This window comes from Pezoporus wallicus, unplaced genomic scaffold, assembly GCF_028554395.1.
Source record: "Pezoporus wallicus isolate ANWC-B61680 ecotype Strahan unplaced genomic scaffold, APGP_CSIRO_Pwel_v1 contig_3486, whole genome shotgun sequence".
Taxonomy (NCBI): domain Eukaryota; kingdom Metazoa; phylum Chordata; class Aves; order Psittaciformes; family Psittacidae; genus Pezoporus; species Pezoporus wallicus.
Genome location: NW_026642292.1, coordinates 5,788,862 through 5,810,952, shown reverse-complemented (window position 1 = coordinate 5,810,952; position 22,091 = coordinate 5,788,862). Strand labels below are relative to the sequence as shown.

Genomic DNA, 22,091 nt, shown 5'->3' with positions numbered 1-22,091 from the left:
AGGTGTCCCTGCGGAAGGCAGGGGGATTGGAGCAAGATTCTCTTTAAGGTCCCTTCCAAACCAAACCATTCCATGATGCTATCATGTACTTAAAATAATGTATTTGGATCTTTAAGGATTTTCCCAGATTAAAACTAGAGTTTGTGTCTTCTAATCTAGTGCTACCTATCTGTTTCACTACTGTTTCACTGTAGGACTTCTGTTCATTTTTCCTTGATTTTTAAAAAGCTATTGAGTAATGCCTGTACCTATTTTTTATAAAATCTGCTGGTAATATGAAAAAGATACTACTAATTTTTTTCCTGACTCAATTAAGAATGTATTTATTTGCTTTGATAACAGATCAATAATTTGGTATTTCTATATATGGAACTGTATATATGAAGTGGGCTCAGTTAAGCTGCTTTAATCACTTATTGCTCATATCTTATAATTTTATAGTTAATTTGGGAAGTAAAAGTAATAATTTTTGTTGTAGGCTTTTGTGGACTGGATGTCAATTAATCAGAAGTACAGTGTCAGCATGAATGAATTAGGCAAGTAAATCAATTAGCTATTCCATTATTTTATTGAAATGGCAAGAGTTTGAGAAGATCTTGTGTTTTAATAGATTAGCTAGAATTCATTGGGGAAAGTCTTAGTATGTTTAATATAATGGAAAAAAAAATTGCTTTTAGTATATCCTACAGAGATCCTGTTTAAAACAGATGACAGTCTGTCACATTCAGTAGCACATCAGTCATCAGATTTATTCTGATTCCTTAAGCTGAACATTTCATTCAAGCTTGTAGATTGTCTTGTCAAGCAACCAAAAACCTCATAGCTTTTCTGTCAAGCATAGCATTGCACCAGCAGTTCACAAATAAATGCTAAGCTGAAAAAATACTGTTTATTTTCCTTAACCTTTATTCAGTTAACTACAGTGTTCTTTCATCTTATTTTCTCCACATGTGTTTATAACAAGGTATTCAAGGGACTGCTTTGTAAACATGCCTCATCCTGATCAGAGCCACTTCAAACCAAGGGATACTCATTTTGGGATGTGTTGTTTTTACTTGTAGTAGTCTACAAGACTACTACAGAGACCACCATGGTTATGAGATTCCTCCTCTAATCACAAAGGCCCAGTGAGCAGCTTCATTTGCTGCAGACATGAAGGAATCCTGCTGCCAGTACGCACATGGCACTGGTGAGGCCAGTCTGGCTTTGCGTGGAGCAGCCGGGCTTGTGGAATTCTGCTTGACCTGTATGAAAAGTGGCAATTTTGCTATCAGCCTATATAGCTTGCCATTCTTTGTATTTATTCATCAAAGTCTCTTTGGGATATTTTTTCATGAATTACTGCGTGTATTTGTGTACATGTAGCTGGCTGTATTGGGCTCCTTGCTTTTGTTGCCTGTCTGCACCTTGGAAAAAAGAAATTTTTCTTGGTGTTTTTATATTTTTATTTTTTTTTTCTCCCTGACCTTCTTTAATTCTGAGCCTTTTGTTTTCCTCAAAAGAAAGTTTCTGTTTAAACCATAGCACTTCCATACAAAGTATACGTGAGCCTGCGTGGTACTGAGGACTTGAGGCACAGTTGACTTTCTTTGAAGTCAACATACACATGCCTGAGGTAGTAGAACATTGGGGATGGTTAGTCAAAGTGATGTTAATTAATTGTGCTAAGAAAACAAAGTATTTTGTTAGGTTGGTGCATTTGCATAATTTATATTTAAGCCCCCAAAATTGCTTGGTAAAAGGGATTTTTTTATGAACCACTGGAAAGCTTATGTCCAGGTTAGACTAATCTCTATATTAAACTGCTAAAGCTATGGCATTCAATGTAAAGTTGTGACTGCCCTTTAATAGAAAAGAGGCTTTCTTGGTTATCTTCTACAGCTATTAAAAAAAAAAAAAAAAAAAAAAAATTAAGCTGTGTGTTATTCAGAACCACCAACTTCTGAACTCTACTTTCTACTTCTAATTCTTCACTGTAACTTGTGGTTTCTTCTAATACGTGTTTTTCTGTCGTTTACATGCAGGACTGCATTTTTCTCTCCTAATGTGGTATTTTTCTTTGTTACAAAATATTTTTTTCTTTATACTGGTTTTCTTTTGGTCTGCTAAATGGCCGATCTATTCTTTGAGCAGGCTTATTCCTTGAACAGATATTCTGTAAGACACATTGTACATGTCTGAAAAGGAACTTGGGGTTGAAGCCCTAGATAAAATTAAAGCCTAGGTATATAAAAAAGAAAGATTTTTTAAATGTCAAGATAATGAAAAGTCAGAAAATAAATTATACCTATTATTAATTTTGAATTGTATTCAAACATAGACATATGTAGCATAGACAAAAGCTGGTTACAGAGAGATAAAATTCAATTTTACACTAGGATAATTGTTTTATGTATTTTACATTTATTTATAAGATCAGATAAAGGCTTGGAATTTTCAATGTAAATCACAGTATGGTCCTTATGAATGCCAAGGTCAGTAAATGGAAACCCCTTCACTTGCAAAACACATTGCTGCTGTGTGAAGTATCAAGTGAATAAAATGAAACTGATAAGCACCTTCTTTACTTGCACTATATTATTAGAACTTTGAGTATTTTTGATTTTCAGTTGAGTGAATAGGTATTAACACTCTGAGCATACTCCCATGTATTATCTGTAGCCAAATTAATATGTCATTGTTAAAAAGAGATTAATGCATGGAACTGTTGCTGCAATAATGTTGACAAATTAGAATGTCCCCATTCAAATGGCCTTGTTTGTGCTGGAGGTGTAATTGATGGGATCCAAAAGCTGTGTAGACAATTGATCCCTTGATTTGAGAAAACATTTCTGTAATAAATTGCTTCTATCAGGAGCATCTTCTATCAGGAAGGCTTATTTTATCCAGAATTGGATTTCTGGTGTATCTTGAAGGAAATTTAGCTGGTTTTCAGATTTGGCAGGACAATAAAATGGATTCTCGGTCCTCCCAGAGAATTGATGCTGTTGATGATTTTACCCTCTAAGGAGGTAGATTACTCTCGGGTAACTCAGGTGACTGTCTATGTCAGTCTGAACTAAAGAAAATTATCTAAGTAAACAAATTGCAAGGTGAAATTTGATACATGTAGGTATCAACTGAAATGACTGCTGCTGATTTTGCCACAAATATTCAACAAATAAAGTTTAGCATTCAGTGACAGGTTGTAGTGTGTTCAAGCTGCTGAGTCCTAGGGTAATAAGAAACAGACTTGACAGCATCCACAAAAAATGCTGCTAGACCTGACAGGTATCTTGTCAAGCTGGGCAATTTTCAGAAGTTCTGGGTTGAAACATGTCTTAATCAGCTGCCTTTATTATTCAGAAACAGTTTTACATCTTTTGCTTCTTACAGACTCCAGGTTTTCCGGGGTTCTGTCAAAGTACCAGTGTCACTGAGGTCAGTAATTTGCCACAGTTACCTGAGTTAGATCAGAGAGTAGTGGCAATGAACAGCCCTAGGGTGCTGGTCGGGTGTCACTGAACAGCTCTTCTAGATAAGTGCTGGGATTACAAATGGCCTTTTGCTTTCTTCAGAAGTTGTCATTTCTAAGCTAGTAACTTGTTCCACTTTTGTTCCACTTCAGCAAAAGGAAGAGCCACTGTGACAGGATCAGGATCTGCTTTGGTTTGTCAGGTAGGCTTCAAGGTAAAAGGGTTTGCATAACAAATGGGTTAACAAGTACAAAGTTCTAGTATAGCATTTGATAAGCTTCTGCATAGGCAGTAGCTCAGCAGCTTTCATTTGCTAGGCTGATTCTATGATGCTATGATGATTGGATTGCTGAGGTCTGCCTCTCATGTGATCAGGCTTTCTTTCCAAATGGCAAATATTGATTAGACAGCAGGACAGGTATGGAAATGCAGCTCCCTGTGAAAATACATTCACTTTTCATTTTTTGATAAAATGGGATTTCTTACAGGTTCATAATGAGAGTATTTCTGAGGCAGTACAACTGTGAAAGGGCACTACTAGTGCACCCAGTCCACTAATTTGTTCATGCCACCCCAGCAATGTAAAAGAATGGAGCACCCACTAAGGATTCCTTTGTTGTAATTTTTATGGACTAGGGTTCAGTGGATGCATCAAGAGACTCTCTTATACCAGGATATGTGGTCAACCAGTTAAGGATGTTTAAGTTAGGTTTTTCGCACTGCAGTAGCATGATATAAATATGCCTGGGAGCAAACTTCAGCTTCTTGCTTTATGGACTCAGAATTTGATCATAGCAAGAATAAACACAGTTGTGGGGGTGTAACACTTTCTCACACTGTACTGAAGGTGACTGCTGTGCAGGTGTACAAGGTAACTCTAATTAACAGTTTCCCCTTGAAATGTAATTTTGTTCCTCCTCTTCACTATCCAGTGGTAGACTAATATTTGTCTCCAGAATGTTTTTCTAGGATCTGAAGTGGAATTACAGTGTCTGAAGGTTACTAAATATTAGGCAAAAATTATAATTCTCTTCATAGTTTAAAAGTATCTTTTGTATTTCAAAAACCCTCCTGGATGTAAAATTCTTTTGGCAAACATTCGCTGTCTTGCACTTATGAGAGAAAACTTACTAATAATAGTGTATGCTACTATCATACTGAGGTTCCCCTCCAGTTATATCTGCCCAGTAGCTTGTTTTCTACTTGGTGTAATATACCTCCTAATTTATCTTAAAAGTTAGTCCTCTTACAGAGCCCTCCACCAAATCAGGTACTTTATTGAGAACCCATTTATTATTAAATATTGCAATTTCTTTCCAATAGCACAGCCACTCGGTCCATTAGAAAGATCAGCTCTTATGAGTCCCGTGTGTAATACAAACAGCCCAGTGATTGATGGTTTTGTTTGTGTTTTTTAACTGTAACCCTATGTAATATAATTCTATGTAAAATTGTCACTGTTTACTAATACAGGAATGTGATACTGTAAAGGAAAGAAAATTTTTTGTCCAATTGCAATAGAAATTAATTCAGACTAGTGTTAAACTCCAGTTATAAAGAAGTTCATAAAAATTAACTAATGTTATCCAAAATGCTTGAAACAAAGCCATATCTCATCTGACTAAAAAAAAAATTGTGATTAGAGCATGAGCTTGCTACTTGTAGGGTCTCTGGACTTCTCAAATGTCTTGAGGAACAGGTTTTTAGGGACGTGCCTATTAATGGATGTCTAAGAGTAGGTGTGTTTTTCAGCCCATCCTGAAAACACTGAAGAAAAAACTTTTAAGTCTTATGTTAAGTTTTGGTTGGGTTTTTATATTTTTTATTTTTTTGATTTTTTTTTTTTTTTTTTTTTTTTTTTTTTTAAATGGATGCCAAGAAGTGCAACTTGAAGTGCCCGGAATCTCTGACAAACAAGCCTCAAACTGTTCCTCACAATTATGTGCAAGAGAAAGCAGTTATCAGAATAAGCCTGGTTTTCAGAAGTGCTAAGGAAGGATTTTTCTTCCTTCATCTAGCAAGTGGATTTAGAGCTCCTTTGCTCCACCCAGGCATAACTGGTGTGGGGCCAAGTTTCAGTTGCTGTCTCAGCTCTCTGCAACCTTACATAATTTCTTCTTTTCACCTCTGGTGTCAAATGTTTTGGCAATGAAAACAGTAATATAGCTTGATGAATCAAGGGATAACAAATGCAAGATACCTGAGTTTATGATGAGGTTGTGAGAAAGAAGAGAATATCCATCTGTTCCTTTTCACAGAAAGATGAAGAGAATAATCTTGCTGAAACTGGCTAGATAATCCCAGGTCTTGATTTATTCCAGGATTTTTTTTTTTTTTTCATTTGTTTGTGTGGCAAGAATCTTACTTTAAGGCTCAGAACCCCCAGGAAGAACTTTTTCTCTCAGTTGGGCAATCTTCAACTTGTATGACCCTCTTTCTGTAGCTTACGTTCTCAGTGGAATTCTTTAAGGCTTCTTCACTGTAAATTACCTTGATGGTTTTGCCTGAATAATGTGCTTACTGAGGGTTCAAAATGACCTTTTTTCAAAACCCAGTAAAGAAATGTTTGTTGTAAGTCTGTCCATCTTCTTTATTCCCTGTGATGTTTATCTCATTCCCTGTAATGTTGTGTATATTATTATAAATTATGACAAGATTGAGGCATGAGAACAATCTGTGTATTCAAATTCATATTTCAGAAAACAAGCTGGACTCTCATTGGTTGAACAAGAACAGAAATGGCAGCTTTTGTTATGGGTGATCTGACACTTCTGCCTGTGCTTATATTTGTCCTACACCTCTCTTTAGAAGACATTTTTCTTTGACTTCTCCATTGTTTCTAATGTCAACATTTTAGATGGAGATCCCCCCCCCCCCCCCCAGTAGGCATTTCCTTCCTACTAGGTGAAGATTTTTTTCTTTTTTTTTTTTGTTTTTTGTATGTTTCAGCGAGAGAAAGTTTTGGATCTTTTCCAAACTAGGGTTAAAGGGAGACATGTATTGTTTCCCCTGATGTAAACAAAAATATTGCAGCAGTTTGGTTTGGAAGCTGGTATATGGTCATGTTTTGCATTGCTTTCATAAATTTGCCAGGGAGAATGATCCACCGTCAGAAATGTCCATGATAATGTGACTGATGATTTAAATGCCTTTAACGTCAGCTAGTGCTAAGGTTTTTTGTTGTGTGTTTTTTTTTTTTGTTGGTTGGTATTAGTTTTTCTAACCAGCTGCCTGATGCTGATTTGGAGTCAATGGCAACTCCCCTTTAATCTTGTACTTTCCTTTGTTGGTGCAAGAACAGGTAACAGTGCAATAACTTCATGGTACTAAGATTTTGCAGGTTTAGCCTCCATGATTTTTAGCTTCCAGTTAAATTCTGGACATGGTCAACAGACTTAAATTCTGCTGACTCATCTCTGATTCTCATGAAGTTCTGGCCCACCTCAGAATATATGGGTTTTCTCTGATTTTCCAAGACCATTTCTGGATGTATAGCTTGCTATTTTAAATTGTTCTGGCCTTCAGGTTTCTTTGATGTTGCAGTAAATTTCAGGGAAGGATTGAGTTTTTAAAAACACTAGCCTGCTAATCATACCTTAAAAAGCAATAACACATGATAGGCCATGTCATATATCATACATGTTAAGCATGTTGTAACGCACAGCCAATACACAGGTACTGAAAATGCTCTAAGGTGTTGTTAGAGTGTAACATGCATAGAATCATAGAATATTTTAGATTGAAAAAGACCTTTAAGATCATCAAGTCCAACCATAAACCTAATGCTGCCAAGTTCACTGCTTAACCATGTCCCTGTGGGTCTGCCCATCTTTTAAGTACCTCCAGGGATGTGACTCAACTACTTCCCTGGGCAGCCTGTTCCAATGCTTGGTAACCCTTTCGGTTATAGCCAATCTAAACCTCCCTGGAGCAAGCTGAAGCCATTTCCTCCCATCCTATTGCTTGTTACTTGGGACAAGAGACTGACACCTCACTGCAACCTCTTTTCAGGTAGTTGTAGAAAGCAATACGGTCTCCCTTGAACCTTCTCTTCTCCAGACTAAACAATCCCAGTTCTCTCAGCCACTCCTCACAGGACTTGTACTCTAGACCCTTCACCAGCTTTGCTCTTTTTTGGACACAGGTCCTGAAGTGTGCTGTTCTCTGTAACTCCTGTTACTTCTTGCTTGAAAGGATGAAGTTTCTACTCATAGTGAAGGCCCTACATACTGGATCTAGTTGCTAGATTTAAAAAAAAAAAAATAGAAGTTGTGGAGATACTATATGTTTATTGAGTCACAATGTATGTCTGTGTTCACAACTGAGCAGCACTATGTTCCAGTACCCTCATTGCTGTGCAAGTGTAGTTTAGGCAGCAGTTATGCTTTTAGTTAAAGGATAGCTTTCTCTTCAGATGGACATCTAAGAAAATTGCAGCTTAGTTAATTCGCTTATAAGGAACAAATGTGGCTGATCTGGAGTCAGTGTTATATTTCTCTGAACTTTTTAGCTTGTAAAATTTCAGGTGATATGATTCTCTTCAGCAGCTGAAGTGTACACTGTTGAATTTGAGTGAATAAATAATCTGGACTAGAACCAGTGCACTGAATATGTTGGTTTATGACAGCAGCAGAGGTGCATTTGTGTTTTCATACTATTCGAAACAGTCTGACAGATGCATAGCTGGTGCAGCTGTATTTCCCTTGAGAGACTGATGGGCCCCTCTCAGTCCCCATGCAAAGGACTGCGTCTTGAAAGGTTGGCACGTTTCTGACAGGCCTCTGCATGTTCAGTGCTCATGGTAGTTCTTGGTTGGGCTCCAATATCCACAATGTAGCTTTTATGCTTTTTATTTTTGGTGTGTTTGCTGTCAGGAAAAACTGTGCTATTTGAATGTTCTATAAGGAATGCGAGTTGGCTGGATAAATGGACTTCTCTGCTTTAGTGTGGTTGTTGCCTCCTTTTCTTCACTAAGTCTCTGTTCAATCTTTCTTTCTGTGAAGGCAGCTGAACAATTAAATTGTAATGCTTTTGGCAAGAGAAATATAATTTCTGCTTAATACTATTGCTTATGCTAGTGGTTTATGAATCTGGCACTAAGTTATCACTTCTCATTATTATGGGCCTTTAATGTTCTGTGACTTTATTTTTGCTTTTATGCTAAAATCTAGGCTAGCAACTTATCTCTGATAAATTATTATTTGGGAATTTCAAGATGTTGACTATAGTATACAATGAATTTTGCAAACATAAACACTGTAGACTCAAATGTTTCTTGGATAATTCCCATAGTTAGCTTTTCTCTTCTTTAGTCACAGTGACCTTTTCTTAAGTTTGGGAGGGTCATGGATTTTGTAGGGCTTGAGACAAATGCTTTCAGAAAGTCAGGTGGAATATCTGTATCACTGGTCCAGTTTTGGATTGCTGAAGGATGATGTGCAAACCAGCATTTGACATTTGGCCTAATGCCACATCATCCAGTCATATAGTAGACTGGAACAAATGGGGTGCTCAGGACAAGTAGTCCTTAAAATGCTGCACAGATGCTGCTGTTGCAGTTTTCTCCCTCCTGTCATTCTGCCTGTCTGCCGCATTGGTCATCCTTGGTTGTGTTCTTGGTTTCTTGTTCTTGATTCCCACCCCCCACCCCCCCCCTTTCCTACCCTCTAAAGCAGAAAGCAACCCAGAATTTAGTTTATGGTAGAAATGCTAGTTCTATTTTTTTTTGTTTTATTTCAAACTTTAGTATACTAAAATAGGCAGACAGGAAGTGACCTCTGAATATCAACTAGTTCACACCTCTGCTCAGAATGGGGCCATCTCCAAAGTTAGATCAGTTAGGTTGCTGTATCCATATGAGTTTTGCACATCTTCAGAAATGGAGATTCTCTAACCTCTCTGAACAACTTGTTCCTTCTTCACTGTGAAAAATCTCTTTATCTATAATTCTTAGAGTTTTCTGTGTTACAACTTGTCTCCAAGAGAAGAATCTTTGTCTTCTCTGTATTTGCCTACAAGACAGCTAAAACCCAATAAAATCCCCTTTTAGTCTTTTCTCATTAAAACCATCTAGCTCTTTTAAATTCTTCTTAAGTCGTGTGCTGCAGATCTCTAATCTTCTTCATGGCACTCTGCTGGACATGCTTCAGGATATCCATGAGAAGGTCAGACTGGATACAGCACTTCAGATGTGGTCTCACAAGTGCGAGGTAAAGCATATTAATCACTTCCCTTTGTCTGCTGGCTGTGAGGTTGTCAACAGAGGTAACATGCAGGTAGCCTTCACTGCCATGTAGTGCTGATTGTATTAAAATACTGTATTACCTATTAATTAGACTCTAGATAAGACAACATCTAATTTAAAATATACATGTTTATCCTATTTTAATAATATATTTTAAAATATTTATAATAATATTTTAATATGCATATTCTTTTTAAGGCTATGGAAATCACGATCTGGTTGTAAACCATTTAGAAATGCATGTCTGGCTGCCTATAACGGTATATAACCTAGAATTAACTAGGTTGAAAAAGGCCTTTAAGATCATCAAGTCCAACCATTACCCCAGGACTGCCAAGTCCACCACTAAACCATGTCACGACCTCGTCATTTGAACAATTCCAGGCACAGTGATTCCACTACTGCCCTGAGCAGTATGTTCCAATATCTGATCACCCTTTTGCTGAAGAAATTTTTCATAATATCCAGTCTAAACCTCCCCTGGCACAGCCTGAGGCCATTTCCTCTTGTCCTGTCACTTGTTACCTGGGAAAAGAGACCAGCCACCTCTTTTCTCCATCCTCCTTTCACGTAGTTGTAGAGAGCAATAGGGTCCCCCCTTGAGCCTTGTACTCTCCAGACTAAACAACCCCAGTTCCCTCAGCCATTCCTCATAATGATATGATAACTAAGCTACAAGACTAGTGAAGTGTTTACAGCAAACCTGAAGGATGGCTAAATGAACTGGCTGTTCCACACTTGAGCAGAGCATATCGTAGTTTTATTATTAGAGTGAAAATGATGTTAATGGAGGTGTTGCAGAAAAAAAATACTTCACAAAATGCACACCAAGGTGAGAAAATCTGGGGAAAAAAAAGAACAGTCTTTGACAAGATCCTCTGCAGTTTTCTTTACCTTTCACAGAGGTGGTGGGCAAGCAGATAAGGAAAAGGCATGTATTGTCAAAATAGACAAAGGCAAAGCTAAGGAGAAAGGAAAGAAATGGAGAACAAAGGACAGCTAAAAACTGAGAAAGAAGTGAACAGAGCAGGCTGAAGATTGTTTAATAAATAAATTACAATGGTTAATGGGAGGGCGAGGATATAATGGAGGGGAGAAATGATACAGGGTTGTTAGTAATCTAATACGCACATAAAAAAAATTCCTGGTATGTGTAAAGAGAAAACTGAAGACACTGAACTGGTAGCAGAAGTAAGGGAGAAAAAAATAGAGAAAAATGCATGTCCTTTATCCAATTAAATTTAATTCAGGAATAGGTAAAGCCTATTGTAAACCAGTTGAAACTGCACTTTTATGCCTTCTCTCTTGCCTTTGTCAAAAGCATGACATTATAGAATGAGCATTCTTTGACTTAGTGAATGCCATTTTTAAAAGCATCAGATGCAAATTTTGTAATGTGAATGTGAAGAAGCTGCTGTAATAGCAGAGTAAAAATACCTGAGCCCTGGTTCTCTGTGTCTTTTCTGATTTATGTTGGTTAGTTGAAAGCAACTGCAAATGTCTCATCTCTTTTGGACCAAGAATCAGTAAGGGAGGGAAGTCAGGGATTATTAGATGTCTCTTCCCTTTGGGAATATGTTTTTATCAAGTTTCCAGATAATGTAGTTACTTCCATAAACCAAAATCTTGAAGTCTTTGTAGCAGCAGTGCTGGAGTTTAAAATTTGAAGTACTCCTCATGCTGCATTCATCCACTTATGGGGTTAATCCACCTACCAATGTTTTATATTTTTTTGAAAAGAAACAGAATATTTTGCATGAGTTATTTGTATTTAAAATCATATAAAAGTAGCAGAATACAACAAAGACTGTAGTGATAGGACAAGGGGTAACGGGGTAAAACTTAAACAGGGGAAGTTAGGTTGGATATAAGGAGGAAATTCTTTCCTGTTAGGGTGGTGAGGCACTGGAATAGGTTGCCCAGGGAGGTTGTGAATGCTCCATTCCTGGCAGTGTTCAAGACCAGGTTGGACGAGGCCTTGGGTGATACGATTTAGTGTGAGGTGTCCTTGCCCACAGCAGGGGGGTTGGAACTAGATGATCTTAAGGTCCTTTCCAACCCTAACTATTCTATGATTCTATGAAAATAAGTACTTCTGTAATCAAATATCAAAGTGTGTTCCATTTCACAACTTTCAGGTATGTAACAGATGGGTGTTATTCTACATTTGACAAATACGTGAATTGGTTATTTCAGTTATTCTTTGACTGGTATTTTTAGAACTGCCCAAAGCTAATTTTAACTTAGGTTGTCTTAGATTTCTGATTTATCATGAAGTTTCTTAAGTTAAAGAAGAAATGTGACTCTTTTGTGGAGGAGTGTATCATTGCCTCAAAACTTGGCATCCACATGGGGTAAGACAATTGTCTGTTTGTTCCCTAGGGAAATAACTTCTAGAAGATAACTGGTTTCTGTGTAGTGTACCCTCCTAAATTAAGTTTTTTCGTTTAGCTTGCCCTGAGGAAAAACGTTTCGGGATATTTTAGGAGATCCTGGTAATCTAATCAATCTTAGTAAAATAATACTAAAATTTGTTATTCCCCTGTAAAGTCTATGGTGTTAACCTCCCTTACCTAGCTTCAACCCTGCGCTGTCAGTGGTGACTGTCAGCTGCACCATTAAAAGGGACAAAGACTGGCTTGGTAGTAGGAGCTGGTTTCTTGTTCCAACAGAAGCAGGGAAGTTGGGGTAGCTGTCCTTGTGGAAAAGGTCTCCCAAGACCTGAGGGCTTTTTGTGAAGAAGAGGTGGATTTGGTTGATGCTGGCAAGTGTTTGCTTCTTGTTGCAGTGGCTAAGGCCATGATTCAGCAGTTGTTTTCAAAACCTGTCAAGGCAAGACAAAGGAACAGAGATTTGCAGTTATTTGGGCTCTATATTGAAGGATCTCAATAGCCTTTTTGATTCTGAACATCAACAGATGTTTTAAAGTTGGTGTTATGGTGGGGTACTCCTTGTATAATATGTATTATGCTGACACTCTGGGGGATTTTTCGTCTGAAAGTGGAAATACCACGACAGCTGTAATAAAAGCAGTTCAGAACTGCACAAGTAAAGCACGTATGCTTCCTACCTTGCAGATGTATGTTATTTTTGTATACCTCTAGTTTTTATTGAATTCTATTAGTTGTTTGTGTTGATGAGTAAATAGAACTGGCACTGGAATGCAGTTCTTTTCAGTAAGCCATTATTTTGTTTAGTTTTGTTTTTTCCTAAAATCCATTCATATTTCAAGGTACTGGAAGGCAAAATACTTTGATGGCCATCTTTGCAGTATCTATCCCTGAATGAGTGAGGAAGTTAGCACTATATGAAAAAGTGAAGGCAGTGCAGTGAGCTTAGTTTTCCATTTTTATCTGTCATAGATGTAAATAATTCAAATGTGCAAGCATGGAACGAATTTGGCAGTTGCAAACTGTGACTGCCTGAATCTCATAGGATAATGTTAAAATTTCTTGTGTACTTCAATTTGACATTCTGTAGAAAAAGGTTGGTTTTGCTGAAGTATAAACCAATTAAAAGTTAATGCTGTTTTCCACTGGGCACCCATGCTAAACTAGAATGTTCTTGTATTTTGTGTGTATGCTTATGTAATTAAGCATCCACTAATTTCTTTCTCTTTGGGAAATACTTCTGCAAATCAGCACTCCTTATATGAAGAGTTAAGATCGTATCATCTGTTGTTTAAGGTAGGGATAAGGATAGACATTATTATTATTATTTCATAATAGATTCTTAATCCTTTGTTCTGTGAAGTGTTGACATTTTCATTAGAGTTAAAATATGTTGCATGTTTACAGAAAGCCTGAAATCTCCATATGTGGTCCTATCTATTTTAATTATTTGAATCATTAGAACATCTAAATTTTTGCTTAAGGGTACACGAATGTACCACTGAATCTGTTTTTTAAGTTTTTTTCCAGTTTAATGTCTGAATCCAAATTCATAAAGAGTTGGAAAAATGAGATGTCTGAGCTATAGGATTCACAGGGATTTTATATGAAGCCTATTTAATCAGGATAACACTGTTATTAATATTCATAAAGTCAGCTGGAACACAAATGACAGGCAGTGGAGCCTAAAATTTTTTACTTGTGAATTTATTAAAAGCAGCTTAAAAAATTAATGGAATTTAAGTAAAGTTGACAAAAATGAAAATCTTATGTTAGCAGAAAAAATCTTTATTGGAACTTTCTCTAAGACCGTCTTGCATTGATATCTTTGACAGATTTCTTTGGTACTTACAGAAGAAAGATGCATGAATGGTCATTTAAAAGGATTTAAACACATCGGCACATTAATTTTTACATGAATAATAAGTAGTTTCCGAAAGCAATTAACTTGCAGTGTACAAGATTTGAATAGAAAAATAGGACTATGACATGAAAGGGCAAAGCAAATGTGCTGTACATTTTAAACTTTTAATAATATGACTTCTTAAAATAATTTATTTCATTTCCACAGTAGGTAAAGAAACAGTGAAGGTATTTGTGTACCACTTGGGTTTGTTTTGAAATACACAGAGATCTGGGACAAAGAAATATTTTTATGTCAAAGTGCTGTTGGTAAAGAACATTTTCAGGTTTTTACAGTGATCAGGTGCTTTTGAATCAAGCTTTCTTACAGGCAGTTTATCTGTGTGGAGAATAGTCATATACTGACCACAGCATGTGATTTTTCTCCCATGCTTCTGTATGCAGCACTGGGAAGTATTTGTTATTTCTGTAGTGTTAAACAGGTACATCTGGGGTTTCTTTCATTAGTAGGAACATACTGGATAATTTACATTCATATTTGCAGGTGGTTTGTGCTTAAATATTTAGTGTGAATTTTACGTTATTATTGCGTATTCTACAGATAAGGACAAATGTATTTTATTTTATTTTTAGCTTTGTGTGTTGTTCAAGCAGTAGTCTTAACACTAACACACGTTGAATAAATAGTGCATAAGGAAATAATCTCGAGATCTAAAATTAACTCTAAGTTTTGGGTTACAATTTCATTTTCTTATTTTCAGTTTTGTCTCCATCTACCAGTATATTTTATTTTAATCTCTAGCTTTAATTTCTTTTGGTTATTAGATAGATTGAATATTGTCAGAGTTTTCAAATGAAGGGAAAGCTTTAAAATAATTGTTTTTAATTTTTCTGATGATTCATCCTGGTAAAACCTTCATGGCCAGGCTCTGATTGTTGTTGATGAGGCAAAGTTTAAGTCTGCCTGAATAATTATGGTTCAATAAGTTTTGGTTCTAAAAATATCTCACGTTTAAAGTACCTACTGTAAAAGTACATTGTGAATGATATCTAAGTGTTGTGCATAAGTTAGATACCTATTGCAGCGTTTGTGTTCAGAAAATGCAATTTACATGCTTCGTATATGGAATATTTTGTTGTTCTGTTTACTAACTGTGTTTTTATTTATTTTTTTTTTACTACTGTGGAAAAATTACTGCAAACCCGAGGGAGCCCCCAAAAGTTTCTCTTTTTGACTTTGATCGTTAGGTTGTTTTAATCTGATAACAACAATTTTTTTATTTTCTGTATATGTAAACCAAAAAATTCCATTAATTAGCAGAACATATTTCATCTGTGAAGACAAAGTCTGTAAAATAAGCCTCTTGACAGAATTCTGCCTCCAATCATTCCTGTGCCATAGTCTATTACTGCCAGGAGAGGGCAGCATTCTCCCACGTGAGGTACATGCCCTGCTTAGACTGTCAATGTTTCGTGTAATTACTCCCAGTATATTTGTTGCTTGCTTATGAATTAACTTGCATTTATGGAACTAAATCATTCCAATCATTTAATTACACCTGAGGAGCTGAACTATAATTGCTTGCTTCCAACTAGGATCTGATATGGCTTGAGCAGTATTAATTTGGTGTTTACTTTTCTGAGTGCTAAAAGCATTAAAATGATTGTGCAATGGGATTACATTTTACTAATTGCTGGCATTCATTAGCTGGGTAAATGGCGAGGAAGTATGACTGTATATTGTGGAGGGATAAAATTATGGTTTTAAATAGTATATTACTAGGCACATTAAGGCCCTAAGACATGTTTTAAAATACTCCAGAGGTTATTAAATACCATATTTTCTTCATGTCTTGCTATATGAATATCTTATTAAAATACTTCAATTATTATGAACCTTTTTGTGCAATATGTAGGGAAATGGCTTCATTGACAGAAACCTATTTCTTGATATTAATAACCTTCTATATTTTCAGCTAATCCAAAAGTAAATGAGGAACTTAGGAAAAGATTGCCAACTCCAAATCAACACAGTTACACAGAATTGAAAAAGAAACGTACAGCTTCATTTGAGGGATTCTTGTAAGGAACTCAGAGTTCTGCGTTATGAGGTGAAGTTGTTATTTTTTTTGTTAAGACCTAAGGACATCAAATCATGCGTATTTGTTTTTTATCATGCATATTTATAGTCAACAGCCCATGTGAGCTAAATATGTATTTCTTGAATGCTCACTATGTTAGGGTTGAATCTTAAGTGCTTGCACAATTATACTTTTGGTTTGGTTTGGTTTTTAGAGTCTCAAAGATAAAAATGAAAACATCTGCCTTTTTGGTGCTGTATAGAAAAAGAATTTCGTCTGCTGCATTAGTCGTTAGAACATATGTCTTGGTATAATATGCTTGAATTTTAAAGTGTGTACTTAATTCAGTTGGTTTTTTTTTAACCTTTACGTTTATCAGCACAACTGTAGGTATTTTCATGGTCCAGCCACTGCTGCTTCAAGGCACATATTGTATCTTTTTAATAAATGTAGAAAAAATATAGCAGTGAAAACATACAAAATAAGCATAACTATATAGTTAAAGATGAAAAATTGTCCTTCGTACAGTACATTTTAAAACAGGTACTGGAGTAAATAATAAAATTTGTGGTAAACTTACTGTATTAGTAATTACAAATTGACCTAGATTTCCTTGTGATATAGTATATAGCTCAATTTTTAATGTATGAGAGCATATGTTTTAAACCGAAAATGCTACCCAATGAGCATAAAATTTTACTGTACATCTTATTTTTGAGTATTGAGGGTTGTTTCTTGAACATCTTTGATTATATGAAATATTGCAACTGTGTGATTAACTGTATGGTCTGAAGCAATATGTATGCAAATATTAAGATTGATTATTTAGTGCTTAGAAAAACCTGCAGATTCAGAGTTGGAGTGGTCATGGGCTGCTTTACCTGTATTTAATACAGGAAATTAAAGCAGGAGAAAGAATGTCATAAAGTGCATACAACCATCTGTAATAATTACCAAAGAAAGCAGTCTTGTTGCCTCTAGTGGGACCACTCAGTGTGATTTGGGCTGTGCTCAGTAGCATGCACTTCCAAGATCAGACTCTAGAACAAGAAGACAAACTAATAGATTTTTTAATGAAGATGTTACATGCAACAGAAAGCTGAACCAAACCATTATAAAAATTACATAGATATGTGGACAAAAAATATTTTACTGAGAAATAAGATTTAGTACTGACTATTAAAGTATACAGAGTTTATTGTCCTGCTATATATATTTTTAAATCATTTGTCTTGCAAATTTTCTGTCAAACGAAGGCAAAGTATAGGTGTGTTATATTGTTTCAAGTTTATTTATCTAGAGTTTGCTTTATTTTAGCTCTGAAACCTTTAAGCAAAAACTGGACTCAGTGCCAGATCAAACAAGTTCAGAAGAACAAATGGAGAACTGGGCAAACGGTAAGGACTTTTAAGATATTAATAGGAAACTTCAGGTGTTCTACCAGTGCTAGGCAGTGACTGGAATGTATTTGTTCTTGCCGATATATGACTAACTTTGGAAGAAAAGAAAAAAAAATTCCATACACTCCATTTTAAGTATTTGGGGTAACAGGAGAGCAGCTACAGGAATGTAAATCATCAGCTTGATTTTTATTTTCTAGGTTGTTGAATTTTTTTTTATAACTTTGAGAAATCTTAAATTAATTTAAATTCTTATTCTGTACATTGTGCTTTCCAATCTTTTTTCCTTAATAGGTTAACAAATCCAAAGTCTGTATTAAAGTAACTTTCTTGCTATTTACGCCTTGCTAGAATATGATTAAGCCATCTAATACTTTTAATGAGTTTCTCATTATTACTTCAGCTGAATATAGAGAGTAAGGCAGGCTTTTTGGTAAAGGGGGCCTTGGTTAACTTGGAATTTCCATGGTTCATGGAGTTTTCGTCTGTATCAGGATGGAAGAGTCTACTTCGTATTTTGATGACCAAAATTTTGCTCTCAGATACATTTTTCTCTGTTTCATGGCAGAAACTTAAAAAAAAAACCAAAAGCACTGACTTTGGGAACACATTATGTGACTGACTGATTTTACAGAAGGGAATCCAGAAAGTAGCTTGTAGCTAGATAATAATATGTAGGCTGAAGAAGGAGAACAACACGAGGAAGCAGACTTTCAGCAGTGGTTTGTGTTTGTTTTTTTTTCAGTAAGTGGCTATTTGTAGGTTTAAAAAACAAACAAACAAAAAAAAGGAATAGGTGTGTCAATGTCAAATATGCCTCCTGTATTAGAGTCTGATAGCATCTTGTATATTTCCTTGCTTTGAATTTTATACTATGTGTTCTTTCTTAAAACATAATAAATGTTAATATTCTCATGAAAACTGTTCTTTAGCATAAATAAAAACCACTCTGTCTTGGAGATGATGAATTTCCTACATATGTAAAGGAATTTCTATCTGTATTACTATGTGTAATGAAGTACTTGTAGACCCCTTTTCACAAATTTTGAGCTATTACTCAGTGAAGTTAAAAATATTTTTTTAGTCATATACTCTGAAAGTAAAAAGAGTCATGGTGGAGTAACTTAGTGGAGAATTGTACTCTCTCAATTTATACTTTTAAAATGTGTAATGGCTTAATCATATTCAGCATTTTTAGACCTTTAGGGGTCAGCATACCCTCAGAATGGTTCAAAAGGTTAACTTTTCCATAGTAGGATAGTGAATGTCATAAACTGATTCTCTGTGAATTACTCTCTGTTTAATTGCAAGAAATGGCATTCTGCTGCTGCTCACAGATATTTTGTAAAAGGGGTAGATACTGAGTTTTGAGTGTATTATTTTTTTCTGATGCTTGAGGTTAATATTTTGTGCTTTTTAGAAAGCTATTTATTCCAAGCTAACACATATTTATCTCTCCAATAATAGTTGTTATATGGGCAAAATGAAGATTGTACGCTTTTTTTAAATCAGTTATTGATGGGTCACAAAATTCTTTATGCTTTTATTCCTAGGGAAGTTAAAAAGGGGGATTATGGATAAATCTCATGTCATCATAGTGGTCTGTATGAGACTTCTTTTCTTTTTCCTTAGAATTTTATTTGGGTATTAGCAGTTAAATTATATTTTCTTATCATAAAGATAATAGATAAATTACAACAACATAATATTCAATATGTGCTCTTGGTAGACATTCTGGTGCGTGTTCTTATTGAACTATATTGAACTAAATCAAAGTAACTTTTAGTCTTCTGTTTAAATGTCTGTATTGAAGCATGTACCACTTTGTGTTCCACTTGCTTTGTCGTCCATATTATCTTTCCTTTTTGCAGCTGGTACTGTACTGTACCTAGTAGTTCCTCACTTGGATGTTTAAAAGCTGTTTTTGAAATATGATGACTATGATGACTTTGATTTTATTATTTCTTTTTTGTAACATACTGAAATATTGGAGATTAAGTTATTTGTCAAAAAATAAGGATGGTAAAGCATGGCTGAGATTAAGTTCAGCTGGCTAGATGAAAATTCAGTCCAGCAATGAGAATTAAAAAAAAAAAAAAAAAGAAAAACAACCAAAAAAACCAGCAAAAAATGTTAGGTGCAGAGAAGTGGTACGTTTATGTCAGTTATGTGGGATAATATGTAACCTGTTAAAAGTTGTTATGAAAGAATATAATTGTTTAAAAAAAGTATATCTGAAGTGTTTGATACTTGAAATTTTCTTTTAACTTTCTGTGTTGTTTGGAATGTCATATGCCTGTGTGGATTGAAGACATTTGTTTCTGGTCTGGTATTTTAGGAAGAGGTAAAGAACATTCTTTTTGCAAAGCTAGTTATTTTGGGTTTGTACCTAATTTAAATGTGCTGTTTATCTCCACAGCACCTAGTTTTTAACAGGAGGATAGAGACTTTTAATTTCTTTCTAAGAATCCTTGAGAGAATGTATCAGGAGCATGGGCAGCAGGCCAGTGAAGTCTCTGTAATTTCCAGATGAAAAATATTCAGGATCCAAGTTAGAAAGTCTAGGAAGATAGTCCATTATAAAAATAAACTTGTATTAGCAAATGGGTGCATATCTTTGCATTGCAGTGGTGGTGTGGGGGAAGAACATTGCACCTGGGTGGATTTGATACTTAAGCAGGGTTTACATGCATGATAAGAACTACCACATTAATACTGCGAAAACACGAGGGAATCTGAAATTGGGTGCCTTTCATACCTGTATGTACATTCAGGACTCAATATGTCAATTTTCCAAAAGAGTTGGTAGGATAGGAAAGCGGTGAGTGTTGCAAATACCGGAGTTCAATTTGTGTGTCATTTGGCACATATCATGTACTGTGTTGAATGGGTGCAGCGGTACTTCTGCATTACATAGTCTTTCATTATTGTAATGTTTTTCTTTGTGTCATTTTTTTTTGAGCATCTGTTGTATTCAAAGACAGAGCAGAAATTAGGTAAAGTCTTACAATATCAATGACTGGTCCGTCTATTTTGACAACAAAATTATAATTTTACTGATTCCATAATGAAAAGCATTGTATAATTATTATTTGGACTGTCCTAAAGCAAGATAATCTATTATTTTTAATGGCAAAGTGCTTTGTTCCTTAGAAGGTGGTTATTACATTTTTTTCAAGTATAGAAATAGGGAAATACTTATTTCTAAAACATTAAAGCCTGTATTAAAATGTAAGTCAATGAACCAATCTCACCTGTAAGAACTTGATGTCAGCTCTTAGTTATGATCCATAGAGGCACTGTCACTGTAACTTGCCTTAGAAAGAATATTTGTGCACCTTGTAAAAATACTTTTAAATTGCTTGTCTGGAAGCTGTCATTCAGAAGAGACTCTAGCTTTAAAGAGATGTGATAGTGTAGATTGAAACAGAACTGCAGAATCAGCTTGTGGAGGGAAATCTGAAAAGTAAGTGTTTTATCTTGTGGTGAGCTGTTGCTTTACAGTCTTTCATCAGGAAAAATAGAAAAGGAAAACAGATATGAATGTACAAGTTATATACATATAGCTGATCAGACAATTGTGCATGTGATAAGCTTATGTGTAGATAATTGTCTTAATTGCATTGTGTGTTTCTGCATGCATTGGTCTTGCATGAATGCATGGTGCTTACTGTTGAGAATCTGGCCATAGCTTTCCTTGTATTGTCATGGTCATGACCATGTATATGTTAGTGTATTGCTTACACAAATATTTTAGTTCTTATGTCGTGTAGTCAATAATATTCAGGAACTAAAACCTCTCTAGAAATATTTTTACATTTACTTACTCCCATTTAGAAATTCCATTATCAGCTGTCCCTTCTGCTTTCATGGTAAGTGAGGCAGTGTACAGGCAATGAGACATATGCATAGCTTCAGTAAAATGCGTCAACTTTTCTTGCTAACTTCCTAGAAATGGAGCTCCTGCTCTTCACCATGTATTTTTAGACTATCTTATTAGAAGCGGTGAGGTTTTGTAGTTCTGTGATGATTTTAATGTACTTTGTGGGTTTGGTTTTGTAGTACTAATTACAAGGGCTTTTTGCGTGGAATTACTGTTGTGTGACTTTAACAGATGTACTAACACACATACATACAGAAAGATGAAAGGGTAAAGAAGGCTTTGAGAGTAATGCAGTGTTGTAAAGATTTTCCATCTGATGCTTTAGTTGGGTCTAAAAGCAACTGATTGTAAAGGTTCTGCTTCCCCTTTCACCAAAATTCATCAGTTACAGATGTAAACTCTCTAAATCTGAAGCCTTTCCTCCAAGGCTACAGTAAAGGCAAAATGAACCATACTTGTCATATTGAAGTCTCTCTTCTTTTACATGCCTCAACAGGAGATACTGTGAGGCTGTTCTTTCTCTTTCCCTTTTTAGCAATACAGAGTGCTGTTTACCTGGAAAAGAAAGAAGACCTGGATGTTGCATGGATGTGTATGCAGAAAAATCTTACGATATGCAGAGAGGCAGAGTCCTCTCCATCCATGTGGCTCAATTGATACGTCTCCCACGTATGCTGTGCTTGCAGCCTCAAACTCAGTGTTAGCTGTCAGACATACCCTTGCAAAGTGGCAAGGGTAGTTGCAGGTTTCTGTGCACAGTACAGGAGGCAGAAGA

General features: G+C 35.6%; 1 protein-coding gene across 4 annotated transcripts in view; it reads left to right on the top strand.

The window, feature by feature from the left end:
* Positions 1-22,091, top strand: part of MIPOL1 (mirror-image polydactyly 1) — a 189,888-nt gene that overhangs the window by 18,493 nt on the left and 149,304 nt on the right. For all 4 annotated transcript variants that reach the window (XM_057428561.1, XM_057428564.1, XM_057428560.1 and 1 more), the window contains 2 exons: positions 15,929-16,063; positions 17,351-17,430. In XM_057428561.1, coding sequence (XP_057284544.1) covers positions 16,059-16,063; positions 17,351-17,430 — 85 coding nt within the window. In that variant the 5' untranslated portion in view covers positions 15,929-16,058. The remainder of the gene's footprint in view (positions 1-15,928; positions 16,064-17,350; positions 17,431-22,091) is intronic.